The sequence below is a fragment of the Embiotoca jacksoni genome, unplaced genomic scaffold, assembly GCF_022577435.1.
Source record: "Embiotoca jacksoni isolate LCO1_2020_lvr unplaced genomic scaffold, fEmbJac1.0.p SCAF_3, whole genome shotgun sequence".
Lineage (NCBI taxonomy): Eukaryota > Metazoa > Chordata > Actinopteri > Embiotocidae > Embiotoca > Embiotoca jacksoni.
Window position 1 is genome coordinate 1994818 of NW_027185381.1, and position 15802 is coordinate 2010619.

At 45.6% G+C, this 15802-nt stretch overlaps 1 protein-coding gene across 6 annotated transcripts in view; it reads right to left on the reverse strand.

Moving 5' to 3' along the window:
- Positions 1-1334: 1334 nt before the first annotated feature.
- znf609a (zinc finger protein 609a) overlaps positions 1335-15802 on the reverse strand; it is a 34147-nt gene continuing 19679 nt past the window's right edge. For 5 of the 6 annotated variants that reach the window (XM_069162321.1, XM_069162317.1, XM_069162324.1 and 2 more), the window contains 7 exons: positions 13209-13437; positions 12095-12182; positions 7176-9303; positions 5573-5954; positions 4225-4551; positions 3353-3422; positions 1335-2295 (listed from right to left, as the gene is read on the reverse strand). In XM_069162321.1, coding sequence (XP_069018422.1) covers positions 2286-2295; positions 3353-3422; positions 4225-4551; positions 5573-5954; positions 7176-9303; positions 12095-12182; positions 13209-13437 — 3234 coding nt within the window. In that variant the 3' untranslated portion in view covers positions 1335-2285. Of the gene's footprint in view, positions 2296-3343; positions 3423-4224; positions 4552-5572; positions 5955-7175; positions 9304-12094; positions 12183-13208; positions 13438-15802 lie in introns of all 6 variants that reach the window. The other variant, XM_069162323.1, reaches the window with a different exon arrangement.

A 15802-nucleotide genomic window follows, 5' to 3' on the forward strand; every position in this document is an offset into this window, starting at 1 on the left:
TTAAATGTTCTTCAATAGAACTTTGATTACGTTTATAATGTTTTCATTTCAAATCCACAAGAACAAATCACAGGTTTGTAGATTTCAAATGAAGCTCAGGTTTAATCAGGAAGACTCGAGCAGCAACCGGCAGTGACGTCATCCGTCGGTTATTGAAGCCTTCATCTCTTTTCCCACTATGATGAATTTCCACAGGTTGTCTAAAGGCATTCTGGGAAATGCAGTGGTCACATACAGTTTTGTACATTCAGCCTACATGTTCCCGGTGATACACAAATGAAACGGATTTGATCTGAAATTACTGTTGAATGAATTTATGCTCAGAAGTTTGTGATTTCAGTGAAAGTTAACAGAGCAGCAGCGCCTCCTGGCGGCTGGACAACAACATTACATCAGGACATGTCGGGCTGTCGAGATGTTTGTGAATCTGATCCAGAAACTAGTGTTCACTGGAAATACTGAACATTTACAGGCAGCGTGTCATTTATTGTTTATTAAGTTAAATTTATTCATGTTTTTTCTTGGACTGTATCTGACAAAAAAAAAAAAGCTTTTTATTATCATTTATGAGCCTTGTATATATATTTCTATCTGGTCTACTTTAAATTAAATGATGTAAACAAGAAAGTGTATGTTCATCTTACTGTTTGGCATGTGTCCAAACATTTCATGATCCTTTATGAGAAGCTCCGAAATGTATAAAAAACCGCTGAAGGTTAAACTTATACATAAAAGCTGCTATTGATGTTTAGCAGGAGGCTGATGGGAACGTCATAAAACAAATTCATCTTCAGGACCTGATGACTTTATTAATATTATAATTTAAGCTCCAGACACCAAAGAGGTGGAAGGACTGAACATGAACTGCAGCAACTTGTGTTCTTGGTGCAAACGGATATTTCAAATGTTTTCTTCTCAGCTTCTTAAAGCTGTGAAGAAGTCCGAGCGGCTTTAAACAAAATCCTCAGTGACCAAACAAACCGCACCGACGACGCTCAAAGTAACGCAGCTTTCATTAGTGTCACGTTACATCACAAGAAGCTCCAATCTGAAGCTGGAAAACGTGGTTTGTTACTTCTAGTTTAGAAAAAGTTGAAGTGTAAAATGTGATTAAAAACGGATGATTTGCAAATCATTTAAATCGATATTAAAGTGGAAACGGACAACGACAACATGTCAAATGCTGAAAACAGAAATCTGGTTGTTTTATGACAAACGTGCTTATTTTAAACTTTTATTTTGAAAGGGAACAGATGCTGCAGGTCAGCGGTGGAAGAAGCAGCGGTAGATTTGGCTCCATGTTTCGGGGATGAATGAAGACGCGGAGGTCGAGCGCCGTTCCACCAGCGACAGGTTTAATATCAGATCAACAACAGTAGAAAAACAGAGGCAGAGGCTACCAGACAAAAAGAAGAGTAGGAAATCCAACATCCTCCAACAGGCTCTTAAAATAATTCCTCTGTACAGTATTTACACACACACACCCCAACACACACACACACACCCCAACACATACACACACACACACACACACACACACACACACACACATATACACAGAGTACATTACAGCAACACACTGAGGAGGCGGAGCCTGAGGCCGCTCCACTTCCTGCCTGTCAGTCAGTCGGTCGGTCATCCCGACGCCGTCCTCTGATTGGTTCGTCCTCCTCTGTCCACAGTGTTTGTTTTATTTTCTACGAGGCCGGGTGGAGGTGTGACGGGATGTCCGGTGGAGGCCGGAGCCGAAGTCGCTGCTTCCCAGAGAGGTCAAAGGTCGCTGCAGATAAAGTCTTGGGGTTAAAGGACAACGCTGACATGAGGATGAAATTAAAAAAACTGGTGAGATGACCGCGTGCTATAAAACGACACCGACGTGACAGACGGGGGAGCGTCCGTCTCCTCCTCACTGCAGAGAGGCCCCGCCCCCTCCCCCCACCATAACACCAGCTGCTCCGTCTTACGTCCCAAACAGCTCCGTCAGCACCTTTGTGTGTCTCCGCCCACCAGGTCCACTCGGTCCTCAGTCTGTGAGCACGGACCTTTGCAGCCTGCTCGCCTCAGCGCCACCGGTACCCGCCCGGTACCGCCAGGACCAGCAGAACCAGCAGAACCAAGGCTTCAATCCCCTCCGGGCCGGTCCGGTCCAGCGAGGGACGCAGCGGCCGGCCGGACATCCAGGCAGAAGATATCAAACATGCACAAAACACCATTGAACTGATGTTACAACAGATGCCTCTTCATGTGATCCGGTCACATGACTCAGAAGGGTGGAGGTCAGCCAATCAGGTGTGCCTGCAGGAGGAGACAGGACGTGATTGGAAGACCTGCTGCTGGTTCAACACGTCATGACTCATTGTGTTTAATTCAGCTGCTGTGTTCGTGTTACATATTCATATTAAATCTCATCATCAATGTTCATGCACATTTTTAATTTGATATTAAAAACCTCAGAAGAAAAGACCGCAAGCTTTTTTCAGGATGTCGTCTCGTCCTCTTCTTCTTCTTCTGTGGTTTATTGGCAGCAGATCAATAGTTCCCGACACTTCCTGTTTACGACCGTTTATACGTGCTGACGGCAGCATAAACAACGTTTACTTCATTTATTTGTTGTGCTCCACTGCAGCACAGCTGGCCTCGCAACGAGTTCGTTTTAGACTTTTAAAACCCACACGGGGTCCTTTTCATTCAAAACACAATCACATCATTTCCTCTCCGGATGATTTTGGGACATTTTGAAGCTCCAAATGTTGAAAACATTTAAATTCACAGTTCTTCAAAATGGCAGCAAAATCTGAATCAGACTTATTTTAACGTGTTTCGTGCCAACGTGATCGGTTGAGTTGTGTTGGGGCGTAAATAAACATGTGAATAAACATGTGAATAAATGTGAATAAACATGTGAATAAACATGTGAATAAACATGTAAATAAACATGTAAATAAACGTGTGAATAAACGTGTGAATAAACATGTAAATAAACGTGAATAAACATGTAAATAAACATGTGAATAAACATGTAAATAAACATGTAAATAAACGTGAATAAACATGTAAATAAACATGTAAATAAACGTGAATAAACATGTAAATAAACATGTGAATAAACATGTAAATAAACATGTAAATAAACGTAAATAAATATGAATATAATCATGTAACATGCAGGTGTGTGCAGAGTGTGCAGGAGTGTGTAGGAGTGTGCAGGAGTGTGCAGGAGTGTGTATGAGTGTGCAGGAGTGTGCAGGAGTGTGTAGGAGTGTGCAGGAGTGTGTAGGAGTGTGCAGGAGTGTGCAGGAGTGTGCGCGTATGTTAATGTAAAATGAAGGTGTGTGTGTCTTACCGTTCTCACCTCCGTGCGGGGGGGTACATGGACGGGGCGGACGCTTGCTGACTGGCTACGATGGCTGAGGAGGAGAGGCCTGCAAGAAGGAACGTTTGGACGTATTACCCAGAATGCATCAGTGCTACGTCCACAGACTGTAAAATGTGTGGACGAGGAACATCTGTTAGAAATATGACACCGTCCCCATCAGCTGGTCGGCTTTTACCTTCTAGTCCTCAGTTTAAACCAGGAGGTGACGAATAAAACATTTAATTAAAGAATGGATCGATATGGTTTAGTGGCACCTCATCGACAGCGTGTTAGCAGCGTGTTAGCAGCGACTTTTCAACACGGAAGTTGTGGCAGACGGTTTATTTCGTGGACCGTTGTTGTCGTCGTCCTGATATCTCGGTATCGATTCTGCTCATTCTGTCTCTGAAAAATGACATCATCACCGTGCGACGCAAGAAATCCGATCTGAGCCAGCAGAGCGTCCGGACTGAGACGCATCGGTAGAAATCTGACTGGATTCACATTTCAAACCTCCAGATGTGGTTCTGGATCAGAATCACATTTCATGTGGGTTCGTTTTGCTGTTCAGACTTTTTTAAATGAAATGTGGAGACGACAAATCAGATTTTTGCAGGCAGTTTGAACAGAAGAAAAGCAGATGTTCTCCTGAACTGAAGTCTGCTGGTTCTGAAGCTGAACGCAGCGTCTCTACACTCGGATGAAATAGTGCCGAGTCGTGAGAATTCCTGATGAACCGAATAAACTCTCCTGCAGCGTTTTCACGACGAACAAACCGCTGAACACGAACCTGCAACTGGAATCTCGAGTCTCTGAAGCAAACAACAAACAACAAACAACAAACAGGTGTCGTCCTTGTGAAGTCTCACCTGAGGCGTAGGACAGGTCGTACTGTCCCGACAGCAGAGGGTATCCCAGGTGATGATGGGACGGCAGGATGCGCTGGGAGGGTGAGGCCCGCGGCCGCTCGCCCTCCCGCTCCCTCTCTCTGTCCCGCTCGTGCGGGGTCTTGTTGTCCGGGATGGACGGGGATTTGCTTTTGTAATGGCTGGCGTGCTGCTGCAGCAGCTCCAGAGCTTTGGCCTCGTTCGGCGGCTTCACGTTGGGACTGGACCTGGAGGGTTTCTCCCCGTCCTCCCCCGACTGCATCTTCCCTCCGTAGGCGGCGAAGGAGTAACCGGGCGGCAGGTACGAGCCTGAGGACGAGAAGTCAGAGTTCAACCGTCTGAGCGTCGACGGGAGGAACGTGAAGCTTTTAAACCACCAAGTCTGATTATCAACCTGCTGAGTCGGCACACCTTCATCAGTCCCTCCAGGAAATCACTCATCAACACCAATTCATACAATCTGCACAATACTTGCAGGAGCTTGCAATTTATTTTAAAGTCTCTGCTCCTGTTTTCATCACCAAATAAAACTCTGTCCACCGGAACAAGAGGAGAAACAGGAAGTGAAACGTGGTCTTTGTGATCAAAGGAAGTGATTAAATGTTTATGATCAAAGGAAGTGATTAAATGTTTGTGATCAAAGGAAGTGATTAAATGTTTATGATCAAAGGAAGTGATTAAATGTTTGTGATCAAAGGAAGTGATTCCATATTACTGGATGTTAAATGAGTTTTCTCCACACGTCCAGTTGTCAGAGACGTCTCTTTGTTTGTTTCATCCAGCAGGTCTATGTGTTGAATGAACATGAATTAAACAGCATCTAAAGCTCTTATTTTGAAAGGCTGATGTAGTCCTTGTTTCTATATTCCAGTCAGACGATCTGTTCTGGAAACATATGCAGCTTATAGGACCTTTTATTCAGTAGATAAATAAAAACTGATTAGAACTAAACTATTTCTGTGATGTGCAGCAGGATTATTATCACAGGAAGTGATTACAGATTTATTCCTTTATCAGGTAATGCTAACTTGTTTTTTTTTTAAATCACTTTTTTCTAATTCCTGCAATTTTACGCAAATAAAACCTCACTTACAACTCTGCTACTTACGTCGCAATTTTTGAGTAATCCTCTGAAAAAACAAACATTTTTAAACAACAATCACAACAAAAATCCTGGAGGGAGCGATTAATACGGCTGAAAACTGGATGCACTTTTCTCAACTTTTTAACAACTGCTCGACTCCTGAATGGGATCCTTTAGGAAGTTGGTTTATTGCTCAAAGAGAGAGCCGAACGACGTAGAGCCGAACGAGGTGACCTCTCCTCCTACCTGGGTAGTTCTGCATCATGACGGAGGGCATGCCTCGGTACCCGGGGTGGCCCGGCTCGAAGCCCTGGCTGTAGGCGTAAGGTCCGTGCATGTAGGGCATGTAGCTCTGGTGCTGGGCCAGGGGCGAGGGGAACTGCATGTGGGGGGGCCGGACCTCCTTCCCGACCCCTCGGTGCTCCTCCGGGGGCAGCGGCGTCCTGCCCTCCGCCCCCTCCTTCGCCTCCTCTTTCTGAAGCCCCTCCTTCGGCCACTGCCGCTCCTCCCGGCCTTTCTTATCTCGCTCCCGCTCCCTCTCGTCCTTCCACCGGTCCTCCTCCTGCGGTTTGGGGGTTTCGGAGTATTTGCTGGGGTAGACGTAGGGCCACAGGCGGGAGTCCGGTTCCTGCAGAGAAGAAGACATGTGGCCGAGGACCGTGAGGACGAACCGAACCGCGAGGACGAACGTCTCACTGCTGACGTGCAGATTAGAAACACTGAAGTTGTTGAATAAACTGAGACTTCTACGTCTCCATCGGGTTTATCAGAGCTGTTAAACACGTCACAGTTCAAACGAGGAGATGGTGAAACAGAAACATCTCAGGAGCCGGAAATTATCTGGTGAATAGAGATCATATCATAAAAAACTAAAAATGCTTTTATTGCTAATCTACCTAAAATGTATTTTTTTTTAAAAGATGGACTCACTCTTTCAAAACAAACAAAAATAAGAATTTGAGAGAATAAAACTCACTTAAGCAAAAAACTGTAAAGTAAAACTTGCAAACCAACTGTGTGTATAATTGTGTAAACTGTTGGTCTTTTTCTTGATATTAGTTATTTGTCCTTTTGTTTAGTTCCCTCTGATCAGAACTTTCTGGTGCGCTGTGGGAGTTTACCTCCTGGGTCAGCGGGTTTTTCAGGAGTATGTGCACATTGGCAGATGACATTTTGAGTGACAGCTCAACGGTTCTGGTGGAGGCGCAGCAGAAGACGTTTTTAAGATCACTGACGACGGGAAGTTGGTAAACTGCGTTGCGTGAAACGGTGAGACTGGTGAGCTTTGTGCTCGTTGTTCTGTTACGATACGTTTTCTCTGAGCAGCTGTTTATAATCTCAGATATCTGCGTGACTCCAAACCTGCAAAGGGAAACAAGTCTAAACATGAAAATGTGTGTTCACTGCTGTTTGCTAAACTGTATAAAGGTGTAAAAGAGAGATTACCGAGTTCAGATGACCTTCACTCTGACAACATGCAACAGTTTGTCCTCCAAAAGAGGAAAACAAAAGACATTAAATCAATTTTAATTGTTCATTGTAGACGGAGATTTAAACTCATTTCTTTTTTCACACGAGCAACAGCTCGGTGAGATTTTGTAGAAAATGTGTAGAATCTTTATTGATTCCTTCCTGATCATCAGATTTACTTTTCAACATTTGTCTAAAACTCTACGATGAGTGGTTTCCAGTGTTGTTATATTTGTGTAATAAATATAATATATATATATATATATTATAAATGTGTCAGCTGAAGAACAGAAGAACTCCTTCTGAAAGTTTTGCAGTGATTTGCTGACTCAGCTGGAACGGACCGCCACATCTTATATTCAACATATGACGTAGTTACCTGTCTGTACCACATGGCGGGCTCTACGCCAGCCATCCTGCCCGACTCCACCCCCGGCTTGGCCTCCTCTTTCCCATGATGCCCTGCTTCACACAGCTTCACCTTTAGACCTTCGGCCTGGGCGGCGGGGGCCTTTGACTCCTCCCCCTTCGCCATGATAACTGACTTGGCCTGTTCTGAGGCGGCTGTCTCTTTGGGCTTGGCCGGGTTCGGCCCCCCTTTGGCAGCCAGGTCGGTGAGGCTCGGGGGTCGGGACAGGGTGGGGGGCACCGACATTTTCTGCTTCCACTCCTCCTTCCCGTAGGCCTCGCGCTCTTTGCCCTCCGCCTTCTTATCCGCCTGCCGCTGCCTCTCCTCGTACTGCTGACGGTAGGCGGGGTTGGAGGCCAGCAGGTGGGCGTGGTAAGCCTGGTCGGGGGGGTAGGTGTAGGGCGGGACGTAGTACTGGTTGTAGTAGAGCGGCTGGGCGTACATGTTGGGGCGCTGCTGGATGACGGACGGCTGCTGGTGGCTCGGCTCCATCTTCCTCTCCTCCGGAGGCTCCGTCTTCACTTTGCTCTCCTCCGCCACCTCCAGGTCCTCCTCCTTCTTAATGTTCAGCTGCAGTCCTTCCACGTGGGGCGGAGCTGCCGGCGCCGCCCCCGGGCTGGGGTAGCTGGGGGAGTAGTAGGAGTCGTAGGTGGGGTAATACGGTAACTCCTTGGAGGGGGCTTGAGGGGGAAACAGCGCCTTCTTGGCGGTCTCTCGAGGCCCCGAATCCGGCTCCGTCTTCACCTTGACCCCCTCCGTCTTCCCCTCGCCGTCCTCGCCGGCGTCGGAGATGTCGGAGTAGGCGGGGCTGCCGGTCTTGACCGACGTGTTGTCGGCTCCGTTCTGGTTGAGGTGGAGCGGGGGGGCGAGGCCGGCCTCCATCCTGCTGGCGACGCCGATGGACGGGCTGGGCGCGTTGTCCGAGAAGCTGTAGACCTTGTCGGCCTCGGCCTTGATGCTGGCCAGCCGGCTCTGGTGAGCTTCCGTGGAGCCGTTGAGCAAAGCGTCGTCAGAGTACGGACTCTTGCCCTCCTCCGGCCTCCCCGCCTTACCCGCTGCTTTCGGACTGTCCCCCTCCTTCCCCCCCTCCTTCTTCTTCTTGTCTTTCTTTTTCTTGTCCTTGGCGTGGGCGGGGCTGGAGGCGGGGTCAGTGAGAGGCTGCGGTTTGGGCTGGATGCTCTTCAGCTGGGGGCTCTTCGGTACGGACTGCACCACGGAGCCCAGAGCGGGGGAGGAGGCCTGCAGGGAGTAGGGTGAGGGAACCCCCCCTGCGGCGGGGCGGGCGGGCTTCAAACCTTTCTGATTCATTTTATCAGGTTTCCCTCCGGACGCCGTTTTCTTGGTCTTTCTGTCGTCCATCCCGTCGTTGCTGGCCTCGTCGGTCAAACATCCCCCTTCCTCGCCGCCGTCCGTCACCTCAGGCTCCGCCTCCCCGGCCTTCTTTTTCCCCTTTGATGCCTGCTTGCCCGACGAAGGGGAGGGAGCGTCAAAGCCCCGCCCCTTCGGCGTGGTGGAGCGGGCCGGGGAGATGGCGGCACCGTTGCAGGAGGCGGGGTCAGGATGGAGGGCGGAGTCATCTCCATATTCACTGTCTCCATCTTGGTCCAATCGGACCTCGTGGTCGTTATGGGCGCGGGCCTGGTGGTACTTCAGCCCGTTGATGTGCTTGTACCGCTTGTTGCAGCTGGGATGGGGGCAGTCGATGAGGACGGGGGAGGAGCAGGTCTGGTCCAGCTGCGGGGGGGGCAGGGGGTCCGTTTTACCTCCGGAGGGAGGAGGTCCAGCACCGGTGGAGTTAGTTCTCATGCGCTTTGAGGCTTTGGTGTCCTCAGAGCTGGAGGTGGGTTCGATGTCGGAGGCGGGTTTGGTTTTCCTCTTGGCGGAGGACGGGCTGGCCTTGGCGTCGTCGGCGCAGCTCGTCGTCTGGCTGCCGCGCCGACCTTTGCTGTTGGCGGCGGCGCCGCGTGTCTTGCTGCTGCCTTTGCTGTCCGAGGAGTTGCTGTTGTCGTTGAGCGGCGTGTTGCTGCCGGGACGCATCCTCTTTCCCCGGCCACGCCCACTCCGCATCTCCACGTCGCTGGTGGGAGACTCGCAGAACCTGGAAAGACACGCAGAGGAAGATCAGAGAAAACCTCTTCAACAGCGTCACAGTCGAGGTTTCCACCTCATGTTTGAAGTTCAAGTTGAAATGGTTTTTTTTTTATACTTAATATTTTATTAAGGTATTTTTACAGCAATAAGAAACAAATCCCTTAAAAATAAGACAAAATGTAAATAATTAACCATGCAACTGACAAAGAAAGACCAAAAAGAAAAAACAGATTAAACAAATAAATAAGTAAAAATAAAAAGAATTCATCAAAACAACCATAAAACACGACAACAACGTCGTCAGACAATCATGTCAAACATAAATTCAGCCCAACAAACAGATAGAAAAAAATATATATTCAGAGGGTTCTTTACACAGCATTTCTTAAACTTGGATCTAGACTTCCATACCTGGAGTAGCATCCTGCTTGAAGAGAGTACTTGTCTTTTTAAGAGATAATGAGCATCTACAGCAAACTAAATCCATAAGCTTGTGAGGTTAGGGAGGACAAGTCTCCTGCCTATTTCCTTGTTCTGACAAATATTTGCTCCATTTTGTCCACCTTGCTATGAATGTGTCCTTTCTTAGTCTCAGCAGGAAGGTCAATCTTTCCACATCGTGGATTTCTTTCATGATGTCAGTCCAGTTTTCTACTGAACGTGGGTCGGGTTGTAACCATTTACAAGTGATTGCTTTTGTTGCCGCTACTGTTAATATTTCCAGGAGGTACCTGTCATTTCCTGTTATTCCTTCTGGTAGATCGCCCAAATAAAGTGGCTTGCGTGTGAATAGGATCTGCTGCCCAAGAATATGCTGCATAATTCTCCAAATGTTTTCCCAGAATATTTGTATCTTGGGACAGCACCAGAAGATATGGTGGTGGTTTGCACTTTCCTCCCCGCAATTTCTCCAGCATGTATGGTCTGTTGTAGTTAAGTATGTCTTCATTTTAGGGGAAATAAAGAAACGAACAAGGTTCTCCCAGCCAAATTCACACCGATACATAGAACAGGAAGTAGAAAACGCGGTTTCACACATATTCTCCCATGCTGACTGGGTATTTTATCTTCTAGTTCTTTCTCCCATCTCTCCTTGATATATGTTGTGGTAGTTCCTCTGCCCTTTGTAAATCCCTGGTAAACTTCTGAAATTACTGATTTGGGACGACCTATATATGCCCGTACAGTTAATTTCGTTAGGTTCTATAGTTACCTCATGTTTCCCAATTTATTTTAAAAAGTACTGCTGTAACTGTAAATATCTGAAAAAAATCATACTTTTCCAAATTGTATTTTTCCTTCAATGCCTGAAAACATTGTAATGTGTTTGTCTCCATTATTGTGCAGAAGGCAGTAATACCTTGGTTTGTCCAGTACCTGAGTCTAGGATCTATACTATTGGGTTTAAATTCTGTATCATATACAAGCCATCTGAGTTTTCTTAACTGGTTCCACAAATTGAATTGCTTTATAACTTCAAACCAGGTGTGAAGGGTAAATGAGACGATGGGGTTCAGGTGGTCACGATAAGTTAACACTAGTTTGCGGTCTGCGATCTTCGCTCGTCCTGGGATACTTTTGCATTCATTTTCCATCTCCTTCCACTTAGCCTCGTAACCATTATCACACCAAAGAACTATACTGTACTACAATTTCATATTTTTTTTTTAATTTTTTTTTTATACAAGTCACTAGTACAGTGAGTTAACCAAATTCCAAGGTATTTGATTGCTTTCTGAGACCAGTTAATGAGTATCCTTTGCTTTATAAGGGGTGATGGATTGTAGTTAAATGGTAATATTTGAGTTTTTTGCAGGTTTAACTTGTATCCTGAATATGTACCGAATATGTCGAGGAGATCTAAAAGGTTAGGGAGGCAGGCATCTGGGTCACGGATGTATAGTAATACATCATCGGCGTATAATGCCATTTTATGTTCCTTATTATTTATCAGAATTCCTTTTATATCACAGCGTTCTGTTATTACTTGTGCTAAGGGTTCCATGTAGAGTGCAAAGAGGGTTGGTGAGAGCGGGCACCACTGACGAGTGGATCTTTCCAATTTTATTTGGTCAGTAAGACGTCCATTTATTTAGATTCTTGCTGTCGGGGCAGAATATAGAGCTTTAATACTGTTAATTGACTTTTCAGCAAAACCAAATATTCCCAGCTCACGCAATCAAAAGCTTTTTCAGCATCTTGGTTGACTAACACGGCATTTGATTTGGTTTTCCCGATATTTTTTATAATATGAAGAGAGCGTCTAATATTATCTTGTGTTTGCTGGACAAAACCAGTTTGATCGCTGTCAATTAGGTCAGAAATGAAGGAATCCAGTCTCCTGGACATGATGGATGCATACAGTTTGTAATCTTGATTTAAAATCGAAATCGGTCTACATGAACTACATAACATTTTATCATTTCCCTCTTTTGGGATGACAGAAATTATAGCTTCACTCAAAGAGAATGTTCAAGTTGAAATGTTTAAGTGAAGCGCTTTCTGTCAGATAACCCCGACTTGAATTAAAACAAAAGCTCGAACTTATAGCAATCTCACAACGTGAAATAATATTTATCGTCATAGAACATTCAGTTCTTATTTCTGACTGGGAAAACAAGTCCTGTTCATTTCCCTTTGAAGTGGATAATTATTATTTTCTGTTCATTCAACAGAACCAACAGGAACATCTGATCGTCCCTCGTACAAGCTCTTTAAATCAAAAGATTGTTTTATCACATTTTGTGTGTGTGTGTGTGTGTGTGTGTGTGTGTGTGTGTGTGTGTGTGTTTGTGTACCTTGGAGGCGCCCAGTCGTGTCTCGTGCAGTCCAGCAGGGTCCCGACATACGTCTTGTTCCTCCAGGTGACGTTGACGACCAGCATTCCTACAGACGGACGGACGGACGGTTAAACTCCACATCAACAGCTCTCAGACCCGTTTAGGGTCTTTGAGGAAGTGAGTTTTCCTCCAATTCACTTCGGCACACATATTTTTCAAGTTGCTCGGCAGGGACGACGTTACGAGCAGAACGTGGATTTATTCAGCGACGCGACGTTAAACAGCGACGCGTCTTTTCAGCTGCAAACAATCAGACTCGATGTGAAGCCGATTCAATCTTCTGAATCGTTGGCTCACTTCAACCAGAGAAAGTAACAGTGAGGAGCAGCTGATGTCACTGTGACCTGGTCTTTACTAAAGAGGACAGTGTCCTGAAATTAAAGGTTGGATAAGAGGCTCATTGGTGTCGGAGCTGAATAGTATTCAGGTTTTCTGCAGACTGGGAACTGAATCCAAACGGCTGTTGGACTGATTTCTATCCGAGCGTCTCACAGTTGGTTCCGACCTCCACGACCGCTGCCGGTTGTGTTGGTGGTCCGAGACCGGAGGACTCGCGTCTAATTAAACTACGTCCAATTCCAAACCTAAATCTGCTTTTGCGGCAGATTCAATGATAATTTACCAGTTTTAAGAAGATGCCGTCTCCAACAGTGGAAACCAACACGCATGTTAACTCTTGTAGAGATTCAGCTGCCGATGCGTCTCAGAACTTATTCTGTCTGTCAGACTGGATGCTGCCACAGTTTCTGTGTATTTTTGAATGAATTTATTGGAAGTTAAATACAGTTTATCTCAAACTGATTATGAGAAACTTCTATGAGATAATCATTGTTATTTGCAGGTTTCTACTTGCAAGTTAACAATGAAATGAACAGAACTAATTTAGCTTGATTGGTCCTGAGAGTCAGCGATATCCAATTATCCAACTTCAGCAAACGATCAAATGAGGACTAAAGTCTGCCGAACAGATGAATGAACCGAACACATATTTGTAGTTCTTCCCCTTCAGCTGGTTGTGGTCAGGTAACTCGGGTCAGGTAACTCGGGTCAGGTCAGCGGTCGCTGGTCTCACCGTCCTCCGTCTCCTGCCACACGATGCCCTCCAGGTTGACGCTGGTTCCCGGCTCACACGGTCCCAGACACTCCGGCTCGGTTCCCAGCGCGGCGTCGGCCGTGTTCACCGCCACCGAGCGCGTGCGGACCATGATCTGCTCACAGGGAGACGAGATGTCGCTGCTGTTGGCGACGGGGCCGAGGAGGTGCAGAGGAGGAGGAGCCGGGGTGGAGACCGGAGACTCCATCTGGAGGAGAGCAGAAGAGCGACGGGCCGAATGAAGTTCTTTGTAACAGAAACAAACGGGTGAAAACAGAAAGCAGAAACATGTCTGATAGAAAACTGTTTCACTCCACTAAAAAAATACTTTGATTTCCAAGTACTTTGTGACAAATAACTCACTTGACACTTTGTCAAATAATAAACAGGTTTCTACTGCTGCACTTTAACAGACTGCAAAGCTGGCACTCATCTTTTACAGGATTTTCTGAACAGATATTGAATGCCACAAACTGAGTACACAAAAATTTGAGTGAGTTTTGACTCGGCACTACTTGTTGTCCATCACAGCATGCTAGCAGGGTTAGCCTGGAAAGCTAGTCAAACACGGGGTCCGTTTTATTGAACATGTACCGGGATTGTTCCTTAAATTTTAACACTTAGGATCCGAATGAGCACAGAACACAATTTCTGTGAGAGTGTGAGAGAGTGAGAGTGTGAGGATGATGGTGACCTGCCAGCAGGCAGTTTGTCTGTAAATAAATGCTCCTCGAGCCCAAAGCCAAGTTCCCGTGTGTTAACGCCATCTAAAGAGGCATAACAACAGCAACTGGATCGTCTGCAGAACTTCTCGATATTAAAATCTGAGAAAAAGACCAGAGTTTTTTGTCTTTTAGAAGCGACCCAGTCGGGGAGACCCAAACGGATTCTCACTGGGCTGCACTGATTTAAAATGTTCATATCTGTAACATTAAAACTCAATAGCACGTTTCAATCTGGCTTTAAATGATCTCGGAGACAAGGGAAGGAAAAAAAAAAAGTAGATATACAAAAGGAGAATATCGTTGAAATAATGAAATCCACAAACGGACCTATTTTACCGTTTGGTATTTAGGTTGTAAGAGCTCCTTTAAACACCTCTAACAATGAATACAGAACTGAACAGGACCAATTTCACCTTTTAATTAGGATACAAATGGAGCAATTAAATTCTATAAACACCTAAAACAAACCAGCTCCTCCCGTTACAAACTCTCCAGTGCCAAGAGGAGAACATAAAGAGCTGATCATGAGGCCTCCTCACAGATGACGCTCATATAATCTAAAGAAAAATGACGTTAACCATCGGACACCTAACCTCAACAGACTCTGCGATCGCAGCCCGACAGACAGACCGGTCCGCCCCGAGAAGACGAGCCGTGTCGGACCGTCCACACAGCAGCACTTAGGAAAACATCACAACTAAGATATTTACAAAAATTAAATACAAACCCCAAAATTTGAAATGAATTCTCCGCAACATGCAACATTTACTCAGTGAAAAGGCAGCGAGATGTGTTACAGCCTGCTTTACTCTAATTTCTCTTGTGTACGTTTTGATCTGTTATCGCCGACGTCTCCGGAGCAGGTTAGAGCTGCAGCATACGTTACCATGGCGATGCATCCCAGTGAGAAGTCAACCAGCTAAATTCAAAATATTGGACAAGACGGCTGAGCAGCTTACTGCGAGGTTTTATAACGACGTCCTACCGCCGAGGAGGCCGCTCAGTGAAGCTGGTTTTACTTCAGGGTAGAAACTGATGTACAGAGATCGCAACTAACAAATGTGCTTTTATTTTTTTTTATTGCGTTATTTTATATTTTAACTCTATTTGTGTTTAATTTTATTTCTTTTCTACGTTTTTGAATGTTCCTCTGTGAAACACTGCATGTCATTTTCTTGCTGTGAAGCACTTGGAGCTGCATTTCTTGTATGAAAGGTGCAGAACAAATAAAGTTTGTTACTATCATTATTATTCACAACTTTTTATTCAATCAACTAAAATCCTTAAGTCAATAAAATGTCAGAACGTAGAGATAAATAAGTCCATTCCAGTTCCTAATAACATCCAGAACAGCGTCTCCAAAAGTCTGATTTTGTCCAAACAACAAAGACGCTCAGTTGTTCTGGAAAATAATCAGAAAACTTTAACAATTCGATTATTACAATTGTTGCAAATGATTTACTGGCTTACTGAGGGATGTTAGATTTACTGTAAAACATGCTGTAGCCTTTAACTGTTACTTTAATCTCTCTATTCAGGACAAACATATCTGTTTGCATGTAAATGATTTTGCAGAGATCTTGAGAAAAGCTCCTCCCGTCACGGGGTGTGAGAGCTGCCGCTACACCGCAGTCTAGTTGTACTTTCTCAAAAACACAAGTTGTGGTCCATAAAGAGGAGGTCGGAGGTCACGGGTCACAACACAACTCCTGAAAAACCAGAGGAACTGCGTGAAGGATCTCCATCCAGACGTACGACCAGCTACTGAACACACGCACCTTCTTCCTCAGGTTAAATGTTCTCCTCCATGCAGGATCGATGGAGGACTGAAGTATGTACCAGACATCG